The 19,608-nt window shown below is 42.0% G+C and overlaps 1 protein-coding gene across 1 annotated transcript in view; it reads right to left on the reverse strand.

The window, feature by feature from the left end:
- lrp2b (low density lipoprotein receptor-related protein 2b) overlaps window positions 1-19,301 on the reverse strand; it is a gene marked incomplete at both ends in the record, with an annotated part of 47,553 nt that extends 28,252 nt beyond the window's left edge. The window contains 38 exons of the mRNA XM_083993935.1: window positions 53-244; window positions 337-573; window positions 1,070-1,283; window positions 1,441-1,621; window positions 1,766-1,875; window positions 1,979-2,122; window positions 2,895-3,061; window positions 3,167-3,295; window positions 3,423-3,600; window positions 3,718-3,946; window positions 4,325-4,509; window positions 4,597-4,805; window positions 4,946-5,191; window positions 5,730-6,107; window positions 6,923-7,039; window positions 7,139-7,261; window positions 8,010-8,249; window positions 8,808-9,086; window positions 9,295-9,432; window positions 9,914-10,044; window positions 10,170-10,295; window positions 10,429-10,621; window positions 10,791-11,000; window positions 11,261-11,401; window positions 12,296-12,498; window positions 12,590-12,796; window positions 13,825-14,048; window positions 14,166-14,335; window positions 14,430-14,558; window positions 15,381-15,497; window positions 15,890-16,033; window positions 16,152-16,268; window positions 16,412-16,528; window positions 17,186-17,296; window positions 17,454-17,570; window positions 17,954-18,076; window positions 18,231-18,341; window positions 19,235-19,301. Of these exons, the coding sequence (XP_083850061.1) occupies window positions 53-244; window positions 337-573; window positions 1,070-1,283; window positions 1,441-1,621; window positions 1,766-1,875; window positions 1,979-2,122; window positions 2,895-3,061; window positions 3,167-3,295; window positions 3,423-3,600; window positions 3,718-3,946; window positions 4,325-4,509; window positions 4,597-4,805; window positions 4,946-5,191; window positions 5,730-6,107; window positions 6,923-7,039; window positions 7,139-7,261; window positions 8,010-8,249; window positions 8,808-9,086; window positions 9,295-9,432; window positions 9,914-10,044; window positions 10,170-10,295; window positions 10,429-10,621; window positions 10,791-11,000; window positions 11,261-11,401; window positions 12,296-12,498; window positions 12,590-12,796; window positions 13,825-14,048; window positions 14,166-14,335; window positions 14,430-14,558; window positions 15,381-15,497; window positions 15,890-16,033; window positions 16,152-16,268; window positions 16,412-16,528; window positions 17,186-17,296; window positions 17,454-17,570; window positions 17,954-18,076; window positions 18,231-18,341; window positions 19,235-19,301 (6,454 nt within the window). The remainder of the gene's footprint in view (window positions 1-52; window positions 245-336; window positions 574-1,069; window positions 1,284-1,440; window positions 1,622-1,765; window positions 1,876-1,978; window positions 2,123-2,894; window positions 3,062-3,166; window positions 3,296-3,422; window positions 3,601-3,717; window positions 3,947-4,324; window positions 4,510-4,596; window positions 4,806-4,945; window positions 5,192-5,729; window positions 6,108-6,922; window positions 7,040-7,138; window positions 7,262-8,009; window positions 8,250-8,807; window positions 9,087-9,294; window positions 9,433-9,913; window positions 10,045-10,169; window positions 10,296-10,428; window positions 10,622-10,790; window positions 11,001-11,260; window positions 11,402-12,295; window positions 12,499-12,589; window positions 12,797-13,824; window positions 14,049-14,165; window positions 14,336-14,429; window positions 14,559-15,380; window positions 15,498-15,889; window positions 16,034-16,151; window positions 16,269-16,411; window positions 16,529-17,185; window positions 17,297-17,453; window positions 17,571-17,953; window positions 18,077-18,230; window positions 18,342-19,234) is intronic.
- Between the last annotated feature and the right edge of the window lie 307 nt (window positions 19,302-19,608).

The following is a 19,608-nucleotide window of genomic DNA, read 5'->3' on the forward strand; positions in this document are numbered from 1 at the left end:
TTAAAGATACGGAAAAATAAAGGGATTGTTTGATGGTTGAGTGGTTTCATACCTGCAATCCAGTCTACAGCGAGACCCTGAATGCCTCTTCGTCCAACACCTGTGTTCAGGACAGTCCTGTAGCCCCCTCCGTCTGTTTTGGCCCGGAAGATGCCCCTGTATGAGGATGAGGTGGCGTTGTCAGTCCAGTATATAAAGCCCGATTCAATATGGGGGTCCAGCAATGCCTTAATAGAGTAGGAAGCTGCAAAAAAAAGAGAAACAAATGCTTCTTAAGGACGTGATCATTTGATATTTACAGCCAGTAAATAATTAAAACGGCTAAAAGATACGCACTTCCACCGACGGGCACCATGGCCTCAGAGTGGTCGGAGCTGTTTATGTGGAATCCACGGATGTGCTTTTGGGTGGACACGACGGCAAAGGATTCATACTGTTCACAGCGGGAGCCGTCTTGAGAGGGGATAAATCCTGTGGTACATGCGCAGGTCTTTTGATTGTTTGGTTTGGGCAGACAGATGTGGGGACAGCCCCCGTTGTTGGAACTACAGGCATTACTGGTCCCTGCAGAGTCTGAGGTGGAGAGAGAGAGACGGAGCGGTGGAGGTGAGCAGCACTGGGTGATATGAGATCTTATTACTTTAATTGAAGTGGACAACTGAACAGCCTATTATTATTCATGTATTCAGCATCTGCATGGGTAAAAACACGTGTAATTTGTTATACTGTATATGCAGATGCAGAAGATGCATATCTTCGAGGTCTAAGAGGATTTAAACTATGAATTTCTCTATTTACGGTTATCTTATCAACTTGTAAGTAAATAAATTATAAATAATAGAATAATTAAGGCCTCATCATCACAGGCTACACTCAAAAGATGAAACACAAGTGGTGCTTGATCCTGCTGTGTGCTGTCCTTGAAGAGGACACTGAGCTCCTACTCACTCGCTCACAGGCAATAATTACCTGTTGCATAATGAACTGTCTGGGTGAAAATACCAAAAAGCTACAGTGCAGAGACCTTTGGATTAAATTTGAAAAAAAAAAAAAGCTAAAGTCCACGTACTGTCTCTGGCGTGCACTTTGAGAGCACGCAGGCCAGACATGCCGCTCCTCATCACCACCATATTGGCACCGGTGTCCTTGTCCACCCTCTCAATGACCTCGTAGTCCAGGTCGGTGTAGTAGAGGTGGTTCTGGTAGATCGTCAACCCCCACGGATGGGACAGACCACTGACCACCGTCACCCGGGATACGCCGTCCATGGTGCCACTTTCAATCTGGGTTAAAAAAAAAAAAAAGAGAAGGAGGGCAGCTGAGAGTTACACAAAAGATTTCAGAGGTGACAGAACAAGTAGAAAAGAACCGGGGCAGTTAAACACAGCTAGTGCTGTAGTTAACTTTACCTAAAGTTTCTACCATGTATGTGATACGTACCAACCCTGAGCCCGACACACCCCAGTACAGTTTCCTGGCAGTGATGTCAGCAGTGATGAATCCTATGTTCCCCATGTTACCGCCCGTGTAGAGGTTCCTGAGGTTTCCTCCGTCCATGTCAGCGCTGCCCACCTTAGGAGGAACTCCACTGTCTGACCCTTTGTCTGTCCAAAACAATTTCCTGTGAAGCACGAGTGTAAAAGTGAGAAAAAAAATTGACACATTTACTACTATTTCTATAATTTCATTAATACTAATGTTTATCACCAAGTAATGTTGAGTATGTGAATATGGTGCTGAAGATTCATGATTTTCTGAGCTTTACCCTCGAGCTGGATCCAGAGCGATTCCAATGGGTTCTCCTACTCCCTCTGGTTTACCATTGGAGGTGATGACTGTCTTCCTATAGTGTTGGTTTCCATCCACACGGATGACCTATGTGAATTGTTAAGTATTAGGTTTTTCGTAAAAAAAAAAAAATCTAAAATAAGACATGCATGTTAAAAAGCTAGATAAACTACTGTGTGTCTGTCTTTACCTCTATGGTTTTGGCAGTGGGGTTGGTGTAAAACATTGTTCGGCCTATCCAGTCAAAAGCCAGTCCAGATGGTGAGCCCATGAAAGCAGCTGGAGCAAACTCAGACCTGTTGGTACCGCTGGTTTTCACTCGCCATATAGAACCCTGATGTTAGAGCAAAGTCAAACACCATGCATCAAAACGTCAAGTCAATCAGTAACTAACCATATATTTCCAATCCGTGTAGTTAAAGGGATAGTTCACCCAAAATTCAAATTTCACTCATTATCTACTCACGCTCATGTCAACTAAGAGCTGTGAGAATTTTCAGAGTCCTCCGTTCCTTCTCTGAGTTACGGGGGGGTCCGCGCAGCAGTATTTGTCCATATAATGGTTGTGAATGGATACCACTTTTCTTCGTCCAAAAAGACACACCAAAAAACATCCAAATACCTCCATACTGCTCGTCTGTAATGTCCCTCTTGTATTGAAGCCCCGACATGAGAAACTGTTCCGGAAAAAATTAAATAAGTCTATATTTTAAGCTTGTTTGTAGCGGAAGCTCCCAGTGTCTCAGTTCACTGCTCTTCCTGTGTCAGTGCAAATCTCGCGTGATTTGCACTGACCGGCGGAACAATTTCTCATGTCGGGGCTTCAATACAAGAGGGACATTACAGACGAGCAGTATGGAGGTATTTGGATGTTTTTTGGTGTGTCTTTTTGGACGAAGAAAAGTGGTATCCATTCACAACCGTTATATGGACAAATACTGCTGCGCGGACCCCCCTGTAACTCAGAAGGCAGAGAAGGCACGGAGGACTCTGAAAATTCTCACAGCTTTTAGTCGACATGAGGGTGAGTAGATAATGAGTGAAATTTGAATTTTGGGTGAACTATCCCTTTAAATATTTCATAACATAACATTGTAACTACTTACACTGCCCTGCACCCAATAGATAAACTGCTCCTGGTCATCAAAGTCGATGTCCCGTCCCTGGCTGATGCCGGACACAGGGGCCATAGCATTGTTGGAGGGGTCAGCAGGGTCCAGGGGAATGCCCAAAATCACTGAGTCTCTCACCACCATTAAGAAGGGGGTTTCATCTAGAGCAGAACAAGAGAGCACATGATGAGAAAACAGTCCTGTTAACAGTGGTGCAGAGAGTAAAGTAAAAAAAACAAACATAAAAGCTGATGTTAAACACCTACCTCTGACACAGGTGCGTTTATCAGTGCCCAGCTTCCAGCCGGACTGACAGTGACAGGTGTAGTACCTGGGTCTCAGGCCTGACAGCAGGCACAGCTGATTGCACAGGTGTTCTCTGCACGGGTTGATGGCTGAACACAAAACCACAATGTCACCTTACTTTCATTTGTCATATATAACAGATTCTGCCTGCACCGCACCAGCACACAACAATTCTGATATACTTAAGAAAACTATGAGTATTCAATCTGAAATCACCTCTGGGTTGTTTGATGGGATGGTCCATAACGATGCCCATCGGTTGGTAGATGTTGGTCATCAGAATGGACACGTTGCCGCCGTGAAACTTGTTGGTGCTCATCACCTTGCTGGTGTAGCGCTCCGACCAGTAGATGGTGTCCTCGAAGATGGTCATACCATGAGGGTGCTGGAGAACCTGGAGCGAGGTGGGCAAGCTTTATTCTAAGCTCAAGGGTTTTCTTTTCTGTACCTTAATGACTTAGAGTATATCAATGCATTAAAGGGCTAAAGGACTACGGCTAACTAAACCTACCATGTCACTGGCCATGACCTGGTGGCGGTTGTTGCCATCATAGTCACAGTAGTCAATATATTTTAGGTAGGCGTCAGCGAAGTAGACCCTGCGTGTGGTGTAGTCCAGCGCCAGGCCGTTGGGCCAGTAGAGCTTGGTGCTGACGATGACTTGTCTCATGGCTCCATCCATGTCTGCTCGCTCGATCCTGGGGTTCTGGCCCCAGTCCGCCCAGAACATCAGGTTGGTGCTGGGAGAAATAAGAGTTTATGTAAAACATCTGCCTTTGATACAGGTGTTAGGGTTAGACATCATTTCATAAATAATATCTCTTACTAGTTGCAATCCAGAGCCATGTATTTATTGTATATGTATGATACAATTTTTTTTCTTTGTATGCAGTCGTTTTTTTGTTTTGTTTTTTTTGTTTTTCTTTCTCCTTCTTTTATTTTTCTATGAAAATTGAAAATCATATTGGTAATTATGACTAACTTGATAGGCCTGTATTATCTTTTACTCCCTGGCTGACAATAAAAGTCTAAATGGCAAAAAAAAAAGTTTAAGAGTTTATGTTAAACACCTACTTTTGCAGGTGTTTAAAGACATTATTTCATAAACAATATCTTACTAGTTGCGGGGATCCAGAACCAGTCCACGAGGACTGGTAACGTTCTTGGTGAGCAGGACTTTGCGGAAACGACCGTCTAGAGTGGACACCTCGATGTTCTCCATGACGGAGTCGGTCCAATAAAGGTTCCGACCCACCCAGTCCACAGCAATGCTCTCTGGTACCATCAGACCGGTTGAGAACACCTACCATGACGGAGAGATTACAGACATGTTATTTTGAAAATATCACTCTCCTTCAGTTTGATGCCTCTGTATGATCGTTCCTCTCACTTCTCGTCTGTCGGTGCCGTTCTCGTAGGCGCTCCATATCCTCTTCTGTGAGGCGTCGGCCCAGTAGATTCTGGATGTTTGACTATCAAAGTCTACAGTCACGATGCTTGAACCGCTGGCCACTGGGACCAGCTGGGGCGGTCTAGTCTTGAGCCGGTTGGCGATGATCTGGCTACGCTTGGTCACAAGAAGTATGGCCGCGGCTGGGTCTAAGAGCAGAGGAGTATCTTGTTTTAGTTTGGTATCACAAAACAACAACTACAATATCACTGGAAATCTCCTCTAAACACTTTAAGAATTCAAAATTGTTCAGCTGCAGCTTTATTTCTAATGCGATCTTGTTGCTTACTTGTAGCTTTGCAGGTGCGTCCGTCGGGCTCCAGGAAGTAGCCCTCTGAGCAGTAGCACCTGAAGCTCCCTCTCTCGTTGAAACACTGCTGGCTGCAGAAACCTGGGATCTGACACTCGTCAATGTCCTCACAGGTCTTTGAGTTGTTGAGCTGAAGACCTGGTGGACACGTGCACTGAGCCCCAAAAGGTCCTTGGACGCAGCCATGACTACAGCCGCCGTTGCTCAGAGCACAGTCATCTTGGTCTGAGAAATGACATCACAGTGAGTTAGTGGAGAGAACAATGGAGTTGCATTTATGGTTGATGACTTTTGATGATTATGACTGATTTCTGTCAATGTCTGTTTTATACATTTATTCCCAATATATTTGTGGCAATGATGACCTAAAAACAGAGTGTGGTATTTATTGTCTTTTCTTCAGGATTATTTATTTATTGTCCTTTCTTTCTTGTGCCACTACACATTTACAAATAATATTAAGACTCAAATTTCTTGGGTGGTCAGTGGTCCAGTATGTTTCAGATTTAATTTGCATCAAGCTAAAACCTTTGCCAATCTAATCTAATAGTTTTAGAATAACCACCCACTATCTTGAAATCTAAAATGATATAATTATTCAGTTTTTGTAAACTGTTTTAGAAGGTATTGATTTCAAGTTAATTGCATTCTACTAACAGTTGTGTCAGTTATTTTGTTCACCCCATATAAGTCACTTGAGGACAAACTAAATACCAGATGCACCACTTAGCATTTTGCAAGAAATTCTGTTTCTAAAACTCACTGCAGATCGGTGACTCATCCGCTCCATTGGGGCAGTCCCTCTGGCCGTTGCACACCTTGTCCAGGTTGATGCAGACCAGGTCAGTGGGACACTGCCACTGTCCAGACGGACAAGTAAACGGAGGGGTGGGGCAGTTCTGCTCATCACTCATGTCCCGACAGTCGTTGTCACCGTCGCACAACCAGCTATTTGGGATGCAGATCTTGTTGGCGCACTGGAAATAGTTGGATCTGCATGTGGTAGGAGGACAGGAGTTGTGTTCATCCGATCCATCCTCACAGTCTGGGTGGCCGTCGCACTCCCACTCGTCTGGTACGCAGAAACCATCCGTCTGGCACTGGAATTCATCATCGTGGCAGAGGCCTGGGCCTCGGGTGGCTGTAGGGACAACGCACTTTTAAAAAATGACTGACAACACAGCAACACAAAGCTGAGACAGCATCAAGAGAGAGGCATCATATAGTATGTATTAATTAAAGCAGAAGTAAGCGATCCGGTCGTTTTGGCTAACTTCCTGTCAGCAGATGGAGTTAGCAGTCCCCGCCCTCGTCCCTACGTCACCACATTCAGATAGATAGATAGATAGATAGATAGATAGATAGATAGATAGATAGATAGATAGATAGATAGATAGATAGATAGATAGATAGATAGATAGATAGATAGATAGATAGATAGATAGATAGATAGATAGATAGATAGATAGATAGATAGATAAAAACTTTATTTATCCCGAAGGAAATTCAGTTAACGCGCATGCCTTGGCTGCACACACAGAGAGGACTGCCCCTTTATGCCGTTCTCTCTCCTCATTGGATAAAGGTTGTAGGATACATGGAAAGTGTTCTCCTCGGCTTACAGCAGAGCAGAGTGACTGACAGACCCGTGTTTCAGACCAAACACTCTAAGTGATTGCTATCGGAAGATAGAACTATTTAAGACTTATATTAACACAAATATTCCGCTTACTTCTGCTTTAATTAGCATTTTCATCACTTTCATTCACTTCATTGACATTTTTGCGACAAGCCCAATAATGAAATGAAAATAAAAAGTATCATTATTAATAAACCTGACAGACAAAAGTTGGACTATCAATCTAATAACAATTCTAATCTAATCTAATTGCTAATGAACACAATTAGCATGATCAATTTTATAATATCTATGTTATGTCAGTGTTGCCAGCTTACGACAGTCTCGTTCATCAGAGTGGTCCCTGCAGTCGAACACGCCGTCGCACTGATACCTGGAACTGACACACTGGTCTCCACTGGCGCAGGCAAACTCATAGGAGTTACAGGAAAACTCTTCAAGTGACAGAAAAATAAACATAAACATAAAAAGAATCCATTTGGCTCCATAAGGAGATGTTCTACACTCTACAGTGAAGTTACAGTGACTCCTACCGCAGTCCTTCTCATCAGATCCGTCCAGACAGTCCTGGTCTCCATCACACACGTAGGAGTTGTAGATACAACGGTGGTCGGGACACAGGAAGTAGGAAGGAGGACACGTGGTGATGGTCGAATCTGCCAGTCATAGACAGGGTAGTTTCTTAGTATATGCGCCACTACATACCCAGGGGGCAAAATCCCAGTTTTTTGGAAAACAGACACGGAGCATTGTAAAAGGTTTGACACCAGAAATATGTAGGAACTTCAAGGACTAAAACCTGGGTGGACAACCTGGTCAACTAGCTGCTGGAAAGCTACAGGGGCCAAAACCCCTCTTCTTGGGTAATTTTGCTGGTGAAATTATGTAAATGCAAATATTTAGGTACTACAATGGCATAAATAGTCACACAACTATAAAATATGGCAGAGAGTATCTTGACACATAGGGGGCGGCATGAAAAAAAGATTCTGGGGTTTGTTGCAACTGGATTGTAAGATATCACCCTCAACATCCCAAAAAAGACAAAAAAAAAAGTACTGTCGCCTGACAAATTCTCATGAAGATTATTATTTTTCAGCACTTTATGGAGAATATCTATGCCTATAGAAAACTTCCTTAATTCATAAGCTTCCATTTGAGTCCTATTTATGCCACTGTAGTACCTAAATATTTGCATTTACATAATTTCACCAGCAAAATTACCCAAGAAGAGGGGTTTTGGCCCCTGTAGCTTTCCAGCAGCTAGTTGACCAGGTTGTCCACCCAAGTTTTAATCCTTGAAGTTCCTAGATCATTTCTGGTGTCAAACCTTTTACAACGCTCCGTGTCTGTTTTTTTGCTTGATAATGATGCCTGATAATGGGCCGACAGCTTCACACTTACTGCAGTTGTGTTCATCTGAGCCGTCGCCACAGTCGTTGTCACCATCACACAACCACGTCGTAGCGATACACCTGTTGTTGTCGCAGGTGAAGTAGCCGGCCGCACAGGTGGTGGGGACACGGGTGGGACAGTTGACTTCATCTGACCCGTCGCCGCAGTCATCCAGGCCATCGCAGCGCCAGCTCTTCAGGATGCAGTGCTTGTTGTTGCAGGTGAACGCATATGGAGAACAGGTTGCTCCTGGTGTGAGGTCAACACTTGGATTAATGCAATTGAACAATTTCCTTCCACTATTTCAGAAATACACACATTTATATGTCAATTGCAACTTACTGTATAGATATATATATATATTTTATAATTCAACAAATAATGTCAAGCACAACTGTATAGATTTATATTTTTATATTTAAAATGAATCATGTCAATCGCAACTGTATAGATTTATATTTTTATATTTAAAATGAATCATGTCAATCGCAACTGTATAGACATATTTTTATATTTCAATGAATCATGTTAATTCCAGCTATATAGATTATATATAGAATCATGTCTAACCCTAAATGTACTTTTCCTGTTATCTACTGGTCCTCTGTCTTTTTGGACTTTTTATGTTAATTTGTTGTATTGTTTTGGGGACTACGGACGTAATTTAGCACATGTGCTAAATCCGGTGTATTTACTGTAGGTACTGTAGCACTCACTGTCCATTAATATGCACTGTCCCGACCAAATAAACAAATAAAGTAAAGTAAAGTAATATATACATATGTAGGTATATATCCAGTATTTCACCTGTATCTGTGCAGTTGGCCTCATCTGTCTTATCTACGCAATCAGCAATCCCATCACAGCGGTAGGAGTTGGGCCTACAGCGTCCTTCGTCGCACTCAAAGGCGTAGTCACCACAGATGTTGTCAGGCGGGATAACAGAGTCATCCTTGATGCAGTCCCTCTGATTGGCCTGAAGTTTCATGCCATACGGACAGCCACACACACGACTGAAGGAGGGGGTCGGGAAACAGAAGTGGCTGCAGTGCCCGTTGGGCAGCATATTGCAGCGGCTGGTGAAGGCTGTGGAGGATGATGGAGGAGCAGTCAGTGGGTTTACAGATGATCATATTTGGCTGAGTCACTGCTCAACTATCGCCCTGTCACTGTAGACAGTGTTTGTTTTGGTTTGAGAATAACAAATGGATTTCATTCTCTTCTAGCTGCTACTAGACACATCAATTATTGTTGGACTAAAGCATTAAATATCTCACAGACTGTGTGGACTTACTGGTGTGAAGGTCAGGTGTGTAGGCCTTTACATTCATGATGCCAGTGACTCCTTTTCTGATCATAATGTTTCCTCCTGCATCCCTCTTCCTCATCTCGAATATCCCTCTGGTCCGTGTATCAGACACATACAGGTAGTCTGCACAACAAAATTAGACAGTTAAAAAATATTATGAATGAGCATGTATAATAAGCAGTTTATTGTGCATTGTATTGTAGCTGCTTAAATTTCATTAGTCCAAGTGAAAAACGTTGACTACATACACACATTACACAATACATAATGAATTGTTGGACTATAAGAATGATGTAACTTTCACCAGCCAGAATAGGAACAAAGGTATTATACAAACACATCATTCACATAATATGGCAGAGAGGAAATGTTCTAGATGGGATACAGGGATATTAAGGCATTGCATTAATTTCAGTAACCCTCAGTTCACCACTGTATCAGATATTCTCAGAAATGTGTTTTAGGTTTTTTTTAAACCAAGTTTGGTCTTTGCTGCAGTTGAACCAGAATAATGTAATATCCACAATTTGAATATTGTGCATTTATGATATAATTGCACTTAAATAAATAAATTGGAGTCACGAGGATGGATTAATGTAGCCACCTGAATAAATGGTCAAAGAGTAGGGCGATGTAATCTGTCCAATGTTGGTAAATGTCTGTCTGTCCAGGCCTTGGATGCCAATGGATCCAATCTGGTCCAAGAGGGAATCCACCCAGTACAGCCTGTCCAGCCTGTCAAAGGTCCACCACAAGCAATTAATCAGTGGGTAGGAAAGGGATATTACATTCTGACATTTCATCCCTTGAATTGTTTGCATAAATCCATTAATAATGCTGCAGGGCATCACTGTGCTTACATGTAGTCCACAGCGAGCCCATATGGCCACCCCAGTGTTGTGTTGACCAGAGGAATGGCGTTGCTGCCATCAGTGAAGCCTCTCATGATGACCGCTGGACGGTACCAGTCAGACCAGAACAAGTAGCTGTCACAGGAAGACATATCTGTTCAGTGTCAGGACTTTTGAGATGATAGATAGATTTTTAAATGTATATACAAAGGTTGTAAAACAGGGACTGCACTGTGAACGTAATTCCCTCTGTGTCCCGAGGACTCACCCAGCACTAGGATCCACTGCTATTCCCTTTGGGTATCTCAATCCAGTCACAATGTCTCGTCTGGATTTGTCTGTGACTCTGAAGGCCGCCACCACCTTGTAGGTGCTTGTAGTCCAAAACAAAACCTTGGAGGTCCAGTCATAAGCCATGGCATCTATTGTTCCCACTCTGTAGCCTGTCATAATCTGCTGGACTGAGAACGCACAAAGAAAACCAATACACTGAGATGTAGCACAAAAGGATTCTGAGCAGATCTGCTTTGAAATGCAAAATGTAATGTTATTATTCTGTTTTATGTGCAACAAATTCACACAACCACTCCACCATGATGCTTCATTACACAAATGTTACTAAACACTAACCAGTGCCATTGAGGTTGGACTTGTAGATAATGCCTCTGGACCTGTCGTTGAAAAAAATGGTCTCGTCTTTGCCGTCAAACTCAACAGCGGAGCCAGAGAAGGACGTCCCGAGCCCTGTGAGGGGCAGGGTGATGTCCTCCTGGAGGGACACGTTCAGTGGGATTCCCCGCACCCCAAGAGAGGTGGCCACCAACAGGTAGTCCTTCACCTCTGTCCAAACAAACAGTGGCAATGGTTACTCACAGGTAATCACACTCTCTAAACAACTCAGTCATAAATCCCTACATGCCTGTTGCTATTGCACCTTGTTTAAAAGTGTTAAAATACCTATGCTTAATGAAATTACAGTTGGCTGATATTGTAAATGTCCTTGTTTAATTGATTTTTCAGAGTATCTCAGAGCAGAACATGAACAATGTTATTTTAGTAACATCCCAACTCCTTTTGCCCTCAATCAAAGGTAAACTCACTAAAGCAGGTACGACGGTCTGGCTGCAGATCGTAACCATGGCGACACTTGCAGCGGTAGCCCAGGCCCTCATTGTCGGTGCGGTGACTCAGGACACAGATCTGCTGACAGCCACCGTTGTGTCTGCCGCACGGGTTCATCACTGTGTCACAAAAGAAGCACCGTCAGCATTCAGCCTGGTAATCACTTCAGGTTCAGGTTCAGGTGACTTTATTGATACCCAAGGGTAAACTAGTTTCACAGTCGAGAGTTACGTAAACAAGCAACAGAAAACGAACAATCAAATCAGAAACAGGACATTTAAAAAGAACACATATACATAAAACAAGAGACAGATTGGACTCGACAGAAAGTGCTGCAGTTCATGAAACAAATATAGAAAGTAAAAAACATGAAACTAAAAACACATAATTGAAATAGTTTTAAAAAAGAAAAATTAAAAACACCAAGAGCAAAATTTCCTACAAGTTAAGAGTAAATATGTAAATAAATAAAAGCAATGAGATAAAAAAAAGGGGATACATCATGCTCCGAAAAGTGACTTGTGCAGCTTTTGTGCAAACTACAGCTTGTTTACCAGTGTTATTGCAGCTGGAACAAAGCTGTTTTTATAACGTTTAGTTCTGCAGTATGGGACTGACAACCTCCGTCCAGAGGGAAGAAACTGGAATTCACTGTGCAAGGGGTGCAAACTGTCATTTAAAATGGTCGTGGCTATCCGCTGTAACTGTTTGGTATACAGGGAAGAAGGGTTCAGCTGTGGCTATCAGTTTACTGGACCATTTCACAATTTGATTCAATGCGTTCTTGTTTTTAGTAGAAAGGCTTCCAAACCATGACACCAAGGAAAAGGATCAAATGGACTCGATAAAAGCACGATAAAATAGAATCATCATGGTTCTGTCAACATGCCAGTAAGACAGTTTTCTCAGACAGTGCAAACACTGTTGTCCTTTTTTACACACTTTGGAAACATTATAAATAAGAAGCAGACATCTTGGAGTGTTGAGCAAAAATACGTTTCAAATCTCCTCACCAACAGGCTGCAGGACACGGTGTGAGACTACAACATGTCCCGGTCTCTTGGCGGTACGATAGAGCAGCGCCGGGCTGCTGCCGTTGAACCGGTTGGCTCTCACCAAACCCATCTTGGTCCAGTCAGTGAAGAAAACGTGGTTCTCAAACACAGCAAGTCCAAACGGATGAGGAGCCTGAGTTCCACCATTGAGAACTATTTTCCTGGGAGAGAGCGACAAAACAGAATGACCATCAAAAAGAAAAATGGATGCATCGCTGTTTTCCATCAACATTGTGAGTGCAACCTTTTTACCTGTCCAAACCCTCGTAGGTGACCGTCTCCACGGTGTCAAAGTGGCTGTCGGACCAGTAGACCCTCTGAGTGACGATGTCGAGGGTGATTCCTGTTGGAGTGCCCAGTCTGATCCTCACCAGCTCAAAGCGATTGCTGCCGTCCATAAAGGCTCGCTCCAGCTTCATTTGCTCACTGGAGAGGCCCATGTCTGTGAAGAACATGTACCTGCAGCCAAACAAATAAATACACACTTGAATGGACACTGTGCAGTATAAGCTACATTAACCTCTTAAGAAATAGAAATATTGACTTCATGAATAGGAATGATTTGAAGTCTTGTAAATTTGCCTCTGATTTATTTTGTATTGCATCATAAACTGTCTTTAGCTGACTTAGCTGAGCTTAACCTTCGTCTTGTGTTAGCTTTTTACTGGCATCTATGGTCTTTCGGGTCAGTTTTGACCCGTATTTTAAATCAGCTGTAAAATACACTAAATACATTTTTTTTTCATCCAAATTGTTTTTCTTCTCTTGGTTACATTGAGGCTTCCTTATCCATGAAAATATTGGTTTTAATATTTTTGGTGTGGGCCCCTGGGCCTTTTTTGTCAGTATGACCCTTGGCTTCAATGTAACCTTCCTCTTGTCAGCTTTCTGCTACCATCTATGGTGTTAGGATCGGTTTTGACCCGAGTCTTCAATCAGCTGTAAAACACACTAAAAAAATTATTTATCATCCCATTTGTTTCTCATCTCTTGGTTACATTGTTAGACTTCCTTATCCATGAACAGGTTGGTTTTGCACTTATGATTTCCGTTTTAACTGTAATTATTGTTCTTATCGTAATAACCGGGTCAAAATTGACCCGAACACCACAAATTTCACCAGAGCATTTTAGAACTTTGTGGAAAAAAAAATTGTTTTATTTTGTTTAAATAGAGGTTCCTGACGAAGTCAAAAAGTCTTTATTCTATAAACAAATTTATGTGGTACTTCTATGCATTTAAAACTTGAAAACGGGGCACTGGTGACCCGAACACCAGAGGAAGGTTAAATAATGATGGCAACATTTAAACATCACCAAGTAAGGGCAAAGATATCAGAGCAGAAAATATATCTGAAAGTGCTAATCTTGATGAATCTTGAAAAAAAGCCAATCTTTCAAAAAAAAAAAAAAAAATACGAATGACTGATGAGATTTGTAACATGTGTCATTCTCAGCAGCTTCCAGGATCGTAGCATTTAAACGCACCCCACTGTCGGGTCCAGGGCGAGGCCGTGAGGCGTTTGCAGGTTCTCAGCCACCAGCGTGACGCGATTCCCTCCATCGAAATCGCACATATCGATGCGCTCCACCATCGCCTCAAGGACGTAGAGTTTGAAGTTGACCCAGTCCACAGCGAGGTTCTGGACATTCTGGACTGCAGCGGTCAGAACTTCTTTAATGTTATTCCCATCATAGTTGGCAGAATATACCTGGCAAAAGAAAGAAAGGGTTGGACACAAATGTTTTTTTTTCCTGTTTTTTTTTAAGTAAAATGTGTTTTTCAATAAGATATGACAAAAGTAGAGGAGGAGGAAATCCAGACGGACCTTTTTGGTATACGTGTCACTCCAGAAGATCGTGTCACTGTGCCAGTTGTAGGCCACGCCAACAGCAGAACCTCTGCCCTGGGCCGGCACCAGAGTCCTGACAAAACGTCCGTGAATATCGGCCATCATCACCTCACCCCCGTTTGTGAAAATGAGCTGAGGCAGTCCAGCTGGAAAACAGAAAAACCAGACCCCAGCAGTGAGATACAGTTTGTTATTATTACACATTATGTACTGTGTAAAAGCTCATGTGACTCAATGTACCTGAGACATTGGCTTTGCACACATGACCCTGCTCCAAGAAGTAGCCATTAGCGCAGCTGCAGCGGTGTGTCCCAGGACGGTCTTCACACAGCTGGTCACAGATCCCCCAGATCTGACAGTCGTTATAGTCTGGACAATAAAACAAGCAGCCACTTTATATGTATTAGGCATTAGAATGAAGATAACTACTTGTAATTTGCAACCAGAGTACCGTGAAATTAAATCTAAATCTAAAATAATTTTAGCCATTAAGGACGATTTATGGTGCAAACTAAAACAAAAGAAATTGAGACCATTTGACCAAGAGTTCTTCTCCTTTCATCACTTCCACTGAGAGTTAAAGGGATAGTTCAACATTTTGACAAATTGGCCCATTGCCATAATCGCTAATAATCGGAATTTCTTGGTTTCCCTCATCAAACTCATCAAATACACAAACCAACAACTCCAAAACGCTGTCGTGGACGAGTTGTGAGCTGCACATTCACCACGCTATGAGATAATAACGGAATGTTACCAGACGAGAGTTATTTTAGAGGTGAATTCATGCAAAACCACTGATGTGCGTTGCGTTCAGGGACAGTTTTTCAGCAAGCAGACTCTGTATTTACCTCGATAACGGCTCCGTTTCATAACGTTTCATTATTATCTCATAGTGTGGTGATTGTGCAGGTCACAACTTGTCCACGAAAGCGTTTTGGAGTTTTTGGATTTTGGGATTTTGTTTTTGATGAGTTTGATGAGGGAAACCAAGAAATTCCTTTAGCCTCCATAGCGTAGCTCGGAGCAGCCTGTGGCTCTGCTCCGCCGTTCTAAAAATAGCTTACACCGACAAATAAAGGTAACGAACCTACTGCTAAGACTATAGCGATTAAGGCAATGGGCCAGTTTGCCAAAATTTTGAACTATCCCTTTAAACTTCAAATAATGCAGATTATATGATGTACTTACCTACACAGGTGCGGCTGTCATTGGCTACAATAAAACCATCGGGGCAGTAGCAGGCTCCTCCTTCAGGAGACAGGTGGCAGAGGTACTCACAGCTCAAGGTGGAGCACTGATCCAGGCCTGTGGGGAAAAACCATCAAATGAATGAACAACATAGTCAAAGCTCTGTCAGGTTTTATACTGTAACCTTTCTAATTGTGATTATTGCCTTCAGTCTGTCTGCTTGAACCTGAATTATGACCAGCATGGTAAGCTTGATCAATATTTCGCCTCCAGTGTGAGCGCAGTGACAAGGAAGGGAAAAGATAGCTGATTTCTGAGAAAGGTTTATGAGCATGGTACACTATAATGTCCCAAACCTTTGCACTGTGATTTATAGCCTTGTGAAAGTGGTGCAAGTGTACGGCATCCTGAATTTGACCTCATCTCTCACTTAGGCAACTTTTAATTAGTGTGGAACTCGTGTCGATTTCTCAAACCCATGTGGAAGAGCTGGCATCAGTGTGACTTACTGCAGGTTTTCTGTGCGGTCGAGTTGGTCTCATCTGTTCCTCCAGGACAGTCAGGTTTGCCGTCACACACTTTGCCCACTGGTATACACACTGTCGAGCCGGGACACCCCCACTCACCAGGGTAACAGTCTCGAGAGTTACTATCTGAAAACCCAAGAGAAAGGTGTTTTTTTGTTGAATGAATTAGAAATATATCGACATGCTACCTTCTGAATGCAAATAAAGTAAAAATAGTTTTCTATTTTAAGGACAGCTTTCTCACCACATCCTTTCTCATCACTGTAGTCACCACAGTCGTTGAACTTGTCGCACACCCAGTGCTGAGGAATACACCGGCCACTGGAACATGTGAACTGATTGCCGCTACAGCTCTGGTACTCTGATGAATAAATAGATACAGAGGAACTCACATTCATTCAGGTTCAGATCTGACCCATCTAACATGAACATCACAGTAAAGATTCATTTGTTGAGTTGAACCTGTGTTAAAACCTTTGTGTGTTGAGTGAGTGTGGTCCTTACCACAGCCTTGTTCATCACTGTTGTCCCCACAGTCGTCCCAGTGGTCGCATATGAAGGAGTGTGGAATGCAGTAGCCGTTTGCACACTGATACTGGTGGATGGGACAGTGCTGAGCGGCTGCAAATAAAACACAGAGACTTCATTTTACAAGAGGTCACACGCTGTTTACTACTGTGACCCCACTGAAAAGCTTCTAACGAGGTAAACTGAAGCAACCTCATCAGCAGAATAAGCTTCTACAGTACTGCTGCACCAACAAAATCACCAAGAGATAGCATCACATTATCACAGTGGGCAAATACAAAGAAAATATGAAATCATAAAATATTTATTGTGAAATAATTAATTTTGGAAATGCATGGAAAAGCAATATATGGTACACCTAATAGGATGGAATGTACATATACAGTATATACTATATGGCCTTCTGGCACACTCCTTTCATGGAGGTTATAAAGTAAATTTCAGCTTCTGTTTAGATTATTGAATTATATAAGAGGTGCTGAATCAAACTTGGGAAATGTAGCTTTAAAATGTTAATTATTTCATGGGCTGGATAGAAAATCTGGAGATGTGTAAATCAGTTTAGTAGACCTGCCGTCTTGCATTCCAACTATATATACAAATATTGTTGCTCTCATATTTACATTTAGAGGGAAAACTAATGCAGTACAGATGTCTTTTTTTTCCCCCTTCAGTTTATCTGATGGGAAATGTTGTTTACAGTGTCGGCTGGTGACAAACTGAGGTTTGCTCTGAGTCTCGTCTACTCACTGCAGTTGAATTCATCAGAGCCGTCTCTGCAGTCCTGCAGCCCATTGCAGCGCTGAGAGTTGTTGTAACAGGCCCCGTTAGCACACGTCTTCTCTGTGCACGGTGGATAGTCTGCAAACAAAAAGAAAAAAAACACACAACACAGATTTGCTTTAATGCCACTAAAATCAGACACATTGAGAATTTAACTGACATTAAACACCAGTGCTGTATTTTCTGAACTGTAAAGTACAACATGCTCAGTTTCTGGTAGACGTAAAAGTCTTACTGCAGTTGTTCTCATCAGAGTTGTCCACGCAGTCCTTCACACGGTCACATCTGTATTTGCTGGGGATACACTGGCCCTCCTGGCATGTGAACTGGTCTGAGCTGCAGGTCCGATCACCTGAATCAATAAGAAGATGTGAGTGGGTATTTTATCTCCCAATGCTATGTTGCAGGAGACAAAATTTTCAACTTCAGTCATTGGAACACAAGACATTTTATATGTTAATTGATACATCACTGGAGAAGTATGTGTTTTTTATAAAGAAATATTTGAGGCAGCTGTTTATTTCACTGTGGTGAAGCATGAAGTTTATCTACAGTGGCATTTGAACTGCATGCATATTGACAGGCTCAATCTTTATTGTGAAATGATGTAGCCACCTAGTGGTTAGTCCATTCTCAGGTCATGTGATGTGAGTTTTGAAAAAAAATCACAGCACCAAGTGGGTCAGTGGTCAACACCATCCCAGTCTGTAAGGAAACAATCAGTGTGTGCATTACCACAGGTTCTCTGTTCGTCTGAGCCATCGGTGCAGTCTTCCTCCCCATCGCACACAAATCCCAGTGAGATGCATTCACCACTTGTCACGCACTTAAATTCCTGTGAGCTGCATGATGGTGGTGCTGCCACAAAGAACAGAACTAATGTAAACTTTATACATGATTTTATGTGTGTATGCAATGGTTTTCTTAGGGTTAGAGTTCAGTTTTTGGAAACATTGCCTTCCTTCATCTGTTTCATGTTGTATCATTTTCTGTGACAGGTTGTAATACTTACGACAGTTCAGCTCATCTGAATCATCTGTGCAATCTTTAGTCCCATCACACCTCCAGGCTATGTCAATGCATTGTCCACTGTTGCACTGAAACTCACCACCGCCGCAGCTTCCTACACAAAACACACCGAGGCAGAAACAAGCAATCATTACCATTCATCGTTTTATGGGCATAATGTGTCCACGTCCTGTAAAAGTCTTTGTAGAGGAAGTTTAATATGGTTTAAAGTGCTTTCAGTGACGGTTACATTGCTCTTGTCATTAAGTGATTCACATCATTTAAGCAAAAGGAAATGGGTTTTTACTGTTTTCTTGGCAAATGAGTTACCATGTTTATGATGGTCACAGCACCTCAAAACATGTGATTTGGCTTTTAAAGGATAGTTAATTCTTCACCATGAATGAATTATCCATCCTATGACCTTGGGATATGCCACCATTCATATGAAACAGACAGTTAATGTCTGAATCATCTTACAGATGTGTCGTATTGTATCGTATGTGCAACCATAACTTTTCAGTAAAATGCAACATAATTTACTTGTGGAGTAAAGACACCATGCAAAAATTAATTGTTTTGAAAAAAAAAAAAACACACACACACACACACACACATTAGAAAAACACAAAAATACAGTACAAAATAGTACTTTTTTCTAAAACAATATAAAATTTGTCATTGGCTACAAAACAGTGTTCCACATGTTTTATGCCTACCTTATCGTCACTGTACAACATTTATCACATCAGTGAATTGTTTCAATGTCTACAAATCGTGATTTCTTTTTAGTCATGTGATACTTTTTTCACTCAGTGCATGTTCAGTGTGCGTCTCAGAAATATTCAGCAATGATCAAAGATTAAATTAGGTCAAAATCGCACAACGATGATAGAAAATGCAAAATAAAATCCCACTAATTATTACTAATCATCTCTATACTCTTTTTCATCTGTGCATTTCCATTAACTTGTTTGCACTGTTTTGAAATCAAGAGCATACACATACCTTGTACAAGATGAATTCCTTGAGACAGCAGAAGAAAAGACAGAAGATGAAGACCTCTAAAACCCATAATTCTCGGCCCTCCTCCCCAGTTTTCTTGTGCTCAGGTGTTAATCTGACAAAGCCTGTATACTCATGCTAAATCTGCACCCCTGCACTCTGCTAAACCAAATGAGCTGGAGGAAGACTGTGTCTTTGGAGTTGAGATGTATGACCCGGAGCAACCAGAGGACCAATAATGTGACATGGGGGCAATATAGCCTTTTATGGCTCACTACTTTACATAAACTTCATCTAAGATTAACTTTTACCTGTTGGTATGTTGTCTGCATCAGCAAGAAAAAGTAACTACTCATTTTTGTGTAACAGTGTAACAG

Source organism: Trachurus trachurus, assembly GCF_905171665.1.
Source record: "Trachurus trachurus genome assembly, chromosome: 19".
NCBI lineage: Eukaryota > Metazoa > Chordata > Actinopteri > Carangiformes > Carangidae > Trachurus > Trachurus trachurus.